Source organism: Falco rusticolus, chromosome 3 (assembly GCF_015220075.1).
Source record: "Falco rusticolus isolate bFalRus1 chromosome 3, bFalRus1.pri, whole genome shotgun sequence".
NCBI classification, from domain to species: domain Eukaryota; kingdom Metazoa; phylum Chordata; class Aves; order Falconiformes; family Falconidae; genus Falco; species Falco rusticolus.
This window is the reverse complement of record NC_051189.1, coordinates 27,789,577-27,797,774: the sequence shown is the minus strand read 5'-3', so window position 1 is coordinate 27,797,774 and position 8,198 is coordinate 27,789,577. Positions and strand designations below refer to the sequence as shown.

The 8,198-nt window shown below is 38.4% G+C and overlaps 1 protein-coding gene across 10 annotated transcripts in view; it reads right to left on the bottom strand.

Moving 5' to 3' along the window:
- Positions 1-141: 141 nt before the first annotated feature.
- Positions 142-8,198, bottom strand: part of SNX31 (sorting nexin 31) — a 30,774-nt gene continuing 22,717 nt past the window's right edge. For 5 of the 10 annotated variants that reach the window (XM_037380156.1, XM_037380160.1, XM_037380154.1 and 2 more), the window contains 6 exons: positions 8,031-8,100; positions 7,391-7,483; positions 6,574-6,828; positions 5,950-6,045; positions 4,047-4,124; positions 216-329 (listed from right to left, as the gene is read on the bottom strand). In XM_037380156.1, the coding sequence (XP_037236053.1) occupies positions 234-329; positions 4,047-4,124; positions 5,950-6,045; positions 6,574-6,828; positions 7,391-7,483; positions 8,031-8,100 (688 nt within the window). In that variant the 3' untranslated portion in view covers positions 216-233. The other 5 variants (XM_037380152.1, XM_037380157.1, XM_037380151.1 and 2 more) reach the window with 4 other exon arrangements.

Below are 8,198 nucleotides of genomic sequence, written 5' to 3'. Positions count from 1 at the left end.
TTCCCCTTTCTACCTCAACAACTGCAGGTCCGTGGGGGGAAAAAAAAGCATACATACAGAATGTTTCCAGACTTTCAGTGCCCATTTGAACTGGCTCTCTAGAGTTGTAAATACTATAAAGAACACTGCAAAGGCAAGAAATTACACTGAAGATATATTTTCCCTTATAATTCAAGGTTTAACAATGGTTTATTATCCAACAATTTTGAAAGGCAGTATCTACAATAAAGTTATCACAGGTCCTCTTCTCCTATTTTCTCAAATACACGGTCATCTTCACTTGGCCTAACCAAAAATCTTTTCCTCGATATAAAACCCGAATGAACTACCTGCAAAGAAACAAACAAACAGTTACAAGAGTATATGCATTTCGATAATTTAGGTAGATACAAGCATAAGCTAGAAAACCTGATATGATACTGTTCAGGTGCAGTGGTTGATCTCTGAAATTATTTCAGACTGAACAGATTTATTTTGTTTTCCTCCTGCTGGAATAGGACACAAGAACAGATGTTTCTGCTCTTAAGATTGCAATGTACTAAATGCGGGGCAGATTGAATAGCACTTCCAGATGTGCCAACATCAATGTTATCTGGCATTACGGTCACCACAAGGACATATGTACAGGTACCTTAACTGCCTAATAGGCCTGCTGAATAGGATTGACTACTGTTAATTACACATTCTTAACTTTAACCATAGCACCTGCATAAATTATACCTTTCAACTCTACTTTTCCTAAAGGGTATCATGTACTATCTGAAGCTTCCTAACACAACATCACCCAGTGGGTATAAGCAGGCAAATTATAATGTTCCATTACATCTATCTGCAGTTTTTGGTTGTACTAGGAAAATTTATGGCACAGATTTTTCTTCTGCCTCTTGCAACATATATATGAAAATATCATGTTAAGTAAAATGTCCTGAAAAAGCCTACTAAAAGTGTGTATCACAAAGCTATGGCAACCATGCTTCAATAACTAACAGTAAGGCATTAGGAGACTGGAAGCAAAATTTGCATATTTATCTCTGTACAAGTTATTTCATACCTTTTTTTTCAGGATTTCTGCATGACATAACAGCAGAATTGCCTAGATGCAGCCACATTCTACAGCACAGCCTCACTATCTGCAGAGTCCACCTATTGCATACCAGTTAAATCATTTTTATCCATTCAAAAGATTGTTCTTGATTTTCCTACTAAATCTTACTGCTGCACTAGACTATCTATTCAAACAAGAATTTACAGGCTGTTATGCTGATCTAATAGTATCAGTATACTCCTACAGGAACTCAAAAAAGTTAACTTTTTCTTCTCATGAGTCTGCAGAAGATACTTGGCATAAGTTTTCAGAGTCTTTGGACTACAGTCATTTAAACTTTCTGTCAACTCAATGCAAAGACTTGTAAGATTGGGGATACTAATGGCAAAATTATAAAGACCCAACTCAAACTACATTCTCATTTGAAAAAGTGTTAAGATAAAATTTTAATACATTTTAAAGCACTTTGCAAAGAGAAATAGAGGAATAGGAAAGGGAAGGCTTAAGAACCTTAATATTGCAATCACAGCATTTAGAAGTTAGCTAAAGCGTGGTTTAAGATTTTATATTAATTCTGCCTAAAAACACAGCTTGCTGCATGAAGACCTAACCTAAACTGCTTCAAACTTGCTGTATGAAGTGAGGCACAGCATGCCACACTATCACTGTTTAGGCAAGTCAAGGTATGCTGTTGCATTAAACAACTCCATTTAATTATCAGCTGTACTTTTCTTAGTTCACCGAGTTTCGTATCAGCAGCCAGACACTGCATCAGCAAGACACAGCTGATAAGCTCAGTGGTTTTATGTCACCCTGTCCAAGGCTCCTTTCCTTGCAAAAATTCAGAGAGCATTCACAGTCCGCCTTGCTCCAAAGGCTTACAATTGATAAGGTATTTTAAAGTATGCTCAAGTCAGAACAATTGCCTCAAGCCCAGATTGCCAAGCAGCTTAGTCCTTGCTAAAGTTGTACCACAGTGAAGCCACTAAACCGCATCCTTCAGTCTTCACAGATGCAAGTCTATTCAGAAAATTTTGTCTCTCGTTATCATTTGCAAGTTATTTGTGAATGCTGAAGGCCACACCTAGCCTAGAATGTTGTCTCCAGCAGTGACAAGCACAGAGCACTTCAAAGAAAGGGACAAGAAAACCCACCACACAGGTTAACCAGTTTGCTTATTGAAGAGCAGTTAGTGACTGGTTTTATGCTGTTTGTAAAGATATATCAACATTACTTTTTTCTGAACTCAGATTACATTTTTGTTTTCTTTTAGAAATTATTCTCTTTTGGCTAATCACATGCTACAATAGAGGTATTTCATTCATTTTACATCATTACCTTTCTATTTACTTATCTCACATTCAGCAAATAAAAAGTTGGAAAAGCACATCTTTTAGCCATTTAACTGTGCAGGAACTATTTGCTATGAATACCGATTCCAGCAAATGAACATCTTAGACATGATAGGAAAGTGTATGTATAGATATGTAACATGTCAGACTTTCCAAATGGTTAGAATTCCCAACTACAGGGAAAAATAATTGCAAAAACAATCCCAGTGTGGAATCCAAGTACAAGCCTGTAAACTATGTCAGCAGCTGCATGTGAATATACACACTTGATCTCTGTATATATTCTGGCTTTCTGTAAGCTTCAAATGTCTCATTCAGAAACACTTGCAAAAAGCAGGTAAGATGAAGCAAGTTGTCATAAACTTCTATTCCAGGGTGTTTCTTGCCCTTTTCTTCCTCTTAAAATTCAAATTTAGTTCCTTTTCCTACCCAAAGCTCCCATTTAATTTATTAGGAGTCTCCCTAACCAGAAAGGGAGAGGTTGGGCTAAACACCACCAGCAAGCAAGACACACTGTATTTACATTTTTGAGACAATTTCTCACTCTGTAACCTGCTTTTGTTGGATGCTGTATTTCTTACCATTCTTTTGTGGATTCAGGCATCTTGATCTCATAAATGGATTGAAAAACTTGAAACTTACAATAAGCTTAAATACTCCCCCAAGTACTCTAACAAAATATGCTGAGCAAATCAGTGTTCAGTTAAACCCAGCAGAAACAGTCTAGGAAATTAACTGGCAAAGTTACTCTTCTCTTGTAATTCTGTTTTAGTCCAAGCTACCTGAGCACTACCAACAGCTGAATATTTAAGTAATGAATGTTCATCTTCATAATTAAAGGGATACTATACTTGCATTACAAATGAACTTAGATTGAAAGAGATCAGATTTTTCTAAAATGAAAATTGGTCTTTTCTTCTGAATCACTTGTAGTTTAAAGCTATGAAATAACATGCTGTTCATTGCCTCATTGCTCACTGTAATCAGCACTGGTCTAGAAGATCGCATGTGTTCCTTTCCTTTTTTTCCTACAGAAGTTTTCAGTTAGCAGACATGTAAAGTCTTTAGGTATAAGGTTAAAACAAAGGCATTATTAATGCTGGAAATTATTTTTAGATATAACAAGTATTTAAATATATTTTCATCCTTAAAGGCCTACACAAAAGACAGCAGAAGTATTTTAGCTACAAATCAGATTTTGCCTTTATTAACACTTCTATTTAAAACCAAAAAGTTTATCAGTGTGAATGTCACAGATCTCAAATCAGTCTAACATTGCAGCAGATGGAGAAAGAAAGTGAAGTGGGGGAAAAGTGAAAGCCAGAAATGGATACAACAGGGTAGTACAGAACATACAAAAATTATGCCACGAATATCCTTTATCATATGCAGCAAAAATTAAAGTCAGGGAGAAAATGCAAAACAGATTAAAACTGTGGTAATAAACCATCTTTAACATTCAGAATATTATTTCAGTAAAACTGAGCAAAGATGCACTTTTTAGTCAATTAATTCTGTACTGAAGTGTTGGAACGTGCAAGATCCTTTTCCTCAATGGGGCTTCTCTCAGCACATTTGAAAGAATGATAGAGGAGCAGGCTTATTTCTTTTAAATACAGATTCTGATACCAACGTACACATATGCTTACCATTTCTTGGCCTTCTCTGGCTGCCTTCGTCATGTGTTCCGATATCATTTTCTTCAAGCAGCTGCTGAGCAAAAAGGCCTAAAGAGGATAAACCAGAGAACATTCTGACTTCTTCTATTAAAAGATGTACTTGACTCTTCCTCCACTAGAAAATCAGAGTCCCTAACTACGGAACTATTACTTCTCCGATTCAGTTAATTTTACTCTATGCTTAACATCCTTACAGTGCACCAAACTAGCTGCGGTTTCTTAAAGCCCAGCCTCAGCGTGACTAACCCTCACAGCACTGCTCAGAGCAGAGAATAAGTATTTTTATGACTGGTTTTGTGAGGCAAGTTATTCTCTCTAGTTGTCTGTGGCTCCTACTTTAAAGGCTGCCAAATTACACCAAAGGCTAAGTCAGGTTAATCAAATGCGGCACTATCGGCATCAAAACCACTTCAACAAATGAAGCAAGCTGGAGTTCACAGCCACTCACACAGTCAAAAGTCCCCATGGTTACAGGAGACAGCTGCAACTGTTTGTAGGCCAGTTCAAGGTCGCATCTTGTGCGGTGAATATGAGCAGAGCAGTACGCATTCATCCCACATATTAGGTATCTAGCAGAGGCACCTCAGAGAGGAGGGGAGTTGTTCTTAGTTCCTTGTGCTGTCTGATGAGCATGTACAACTCCTTGGGATAATGCAGTCCAAGTTAAGGTCTTAACCGCACCCTGGAGATGCACCTCACTGCTTACTCTCCAAAAAGAAGCATCTCAGGTAGGTTGTCAAGTATTGAGAGATGAATATAAGACCAAAATATCTGATCAGTGATGGAGGGGGTAGCCATCTCTGACTAAGCTCCAAATCATCCAGTCTTTCACTTTCTGCAGTGGGGTCTTGGATCAAACCCTTGTTTCTTCCCCACAGACGCACATTTCTGACCTTTAGCTCTCTCGCGCACTTCTGAGGAAAGGGGGACACAGGTTTTCTAATCACCAAGTCACTACATCAAGCATAACCCTAATAGATTTCGAAGGAGAATTAATACAGAGGTAATTCTGGGGTTATTTTGTTCTCCAACAGCAAAGAAACTGGAAAGCTTACTGCTATGGCTCATGTTCTCATAAAACTTAAGCGTGGCAGGAAATTAACACTTACTGAACAGCTGTGTGGACTGCATCATCACCCCAGAATTGAGAAGTCATGTGTGAGAAATTAAGCATTTTGATTTTGCTTGAAAAATCCTGTCTGCTGCTGGGTGGATCTCAGAGACAAAAGCAGCAGTTTACTGGAATAACAGCCTCTGTACTTTTTATAGATGCTCCATACCTAAATTGAGACTGGTGCTGGTTTTGATACTGCAGAGTCTAGATTATTTGCTAGGCAGCATAACCACAGATGAATGACTTGAATTCCTGGATACCTTTCTCTTTAAAGAGCTGCCTGAAAATAGTGGGAGAAGTGGCACCCTATAAATAATTCCTAAACAAGGTTTTATATGTAAAAAAATTATACTTATTCTGTCACATATCCACACCCTCCATTAACCTGTGTTAATATAGCATAGATTTATATTAGAACATTAGGATTTACTGTGGAAAATGGGAGCCCTTGACCTTAGGTGAGTCTGACCAGTTGGTGATTTTGGATACTTACTGAGTCCAATAAATAAATGGCACCTCTCCACACTCCATCCCAGACTTGCTGCTGAGTGCTAGACATATCTCTTCAATCAAAAATTTCACTTCCCTTTATATTAGAAGCTCAAATGCTTTTCCCCAGATAACTGTCCCCAGGCTAACCTGCTTGAAAACAAAACCGTTGCTCTCTGGTAGAGATGGAATAATCACTTTTGAGGATCCTTTATGGCTGTAAGATTACATTTTACTCCGAGTCCTTTCCTAAAAGGACTGAAAACAAACCTGCTTTGTGTACAAAATTATCCACTGCCAAGTGCCTGAATCATTGTACTCAAATCTGAATTCTAGAGTGTCTTCTTCACCACCCTTTGTAGCACCCTGAAAAAAACCCAAAATAAACAGCCGATGAACAGAAAGAACAGCTACAAACACCATTAAGGTGTTCAGCTTTAACTCAGAATTAGTCAATTAGGTTCGTTTTATACAGTAAATAAGTAAAACAGATGAAAACGTGTTCCCTCCCCCAGAAGAGTTCTGGTACAAGTGGGAGGTAGGAAGGCAGAGTCTTTATAAGCATAAAGCTGGTTAAAGCAGTTCCTGTGCTCCCCCACAAAACTGACAACCATCTCTAACAGGAAAGGAAAGGGACAGGTAAAGTATGACACAGAATGCCAGGGAAGGGAGAAAACATAGCAGACTAAGGCTAGATGGCTTACTGCTGTAAAGGCTGCCAAGGGGATATGTTTCAGAATAGGTTTGGAGGGGAATATGGGAAAATGGGAGTGATTTAAAACAGACCACCACCTTCTCCCTAGACCTAGCCTTAGTTTTCTAGACCTATCCTAGACCAACCTTAGTTTTCAGGAAAAGAGAGTGAATTCAGATAAAAGTCAGCGAAGTACTTACAAGAAAAGTAACCTGCCAGCTTCTTAACCTGTTGATTTTAAAGCTGACCTCTTTGATTTGGTTAGTAGGCAGCTTTATGCAGCAGTTAATCTCATTATTGCCAACATAGACATCAGCTGTGCAGCCTTCTTCTGGATAGTCACACATGCAAGGATCAAGTCGTACATACCCATAGAACTGCATTTCTCGAATCAGCTCCAGGAACTGCAGCAAAAAGATAGAACTAGAGTGATTTGCTGTAAAAGCAAGTGAAACCTAGTGATTTGGAGAAAAGGCAAATTGTTAGATTGATACTCTTTCTCCTGGGAGGACACAGGTTCACCACAACATATCAGTACTGATTCTAAGTCTTGACTGTGAGTGCTGTTCTCTGAATCTTTTGTCCATTGGATAAGATGAGCTGGGTCTTCTGGATGCTTATCAGATACAATGATGATGGGAAGAGATAAAACTAACCAGTAAGAAATACCGAGAACGGCAGCCCCAGCAGTCTGAATTTCCATCTGATTTCCTAAACCCGATGACAAACCTTTACACCTGAGTTTAGCAAACAGAGAAGACTAGGATTCACAGTCAAAAACTTCTTGCTAGCCCTTGAGATCCAAGTCACTCTGTTGGGATATTTTAAAGTGCTAGCAGAGATGGGAACCTCCTTTTCTGTTTGGTGGTTCAGTATCTGACCAGGAGATGGGAGACCTGGGTCTCTAGCTCAAACCACCCCACAAAATCATGCTTATATTTAACATCACAGCCTCTAGTATCATTGCTTCAAAAAATCACTCCTTTAATCTGCTTAAATTGGTCTTAAAATTTTTACCTTTACTTTGTGTGCATTTTTTTGCAGAAGTTCAAGTTCCTGCATCTGACCTTCTGTTGGTTTAACCCAATTCCTCTCAACTTCCTGGATGGCCTTAAAAGTAGTGTTTAAAATAGCAAAAGGAGTCAGCAAAAATATATTTCCTTTCACACACAAGCATTCAAAAACACATACACATAAACCTTTTTTTAAACAAGGCCTTTGATTTTGGGACAATTTCACTCTACACTGTTCTTTTCTCCTGAATTAGTAGTTTCCAAAGCTAGCACAACTCAACACACCAACAGTTCAGAAATCGAATGCTCTCATACCATGGCAGAATGCCTACACATTAGAGACCCACAGGTACATACAGACACTTGAAAATAGAGTGGATAGATACCTAAATATGCCCTTTTTTGTGTAATACTTTTCCCATGCACAACACATAGATGAGTTAGCATCTCTAGCACATGAGTTTGAAGGGAGGGGAGTGGGGAGAGGGGAGGAACATGATCGACAGCTATACCCAGTACTTAGGAAAGTGCAACAAAGCAGTGCTAAACAGGAACCATTTACAAACATTTCAAGAATCTGTGTAAAACATGAAATTAATGTGGGGAAGTTAACGTCTAGAATTATAAGGCCCTTTCAGTTTTACCTGCATATACAGCAAATTCAGTGAAGCTCTACAATCCATCAGCAGTGTATCAAGAGAAGGATCCATATACCTTTTCCAAGCCAAGGGGGAAACAAAGTAATAACATATGAAGATATGGTTCTAAATATGGCATTTTGGTTTTTTCAGCTAAATACCATGGGAGCACAA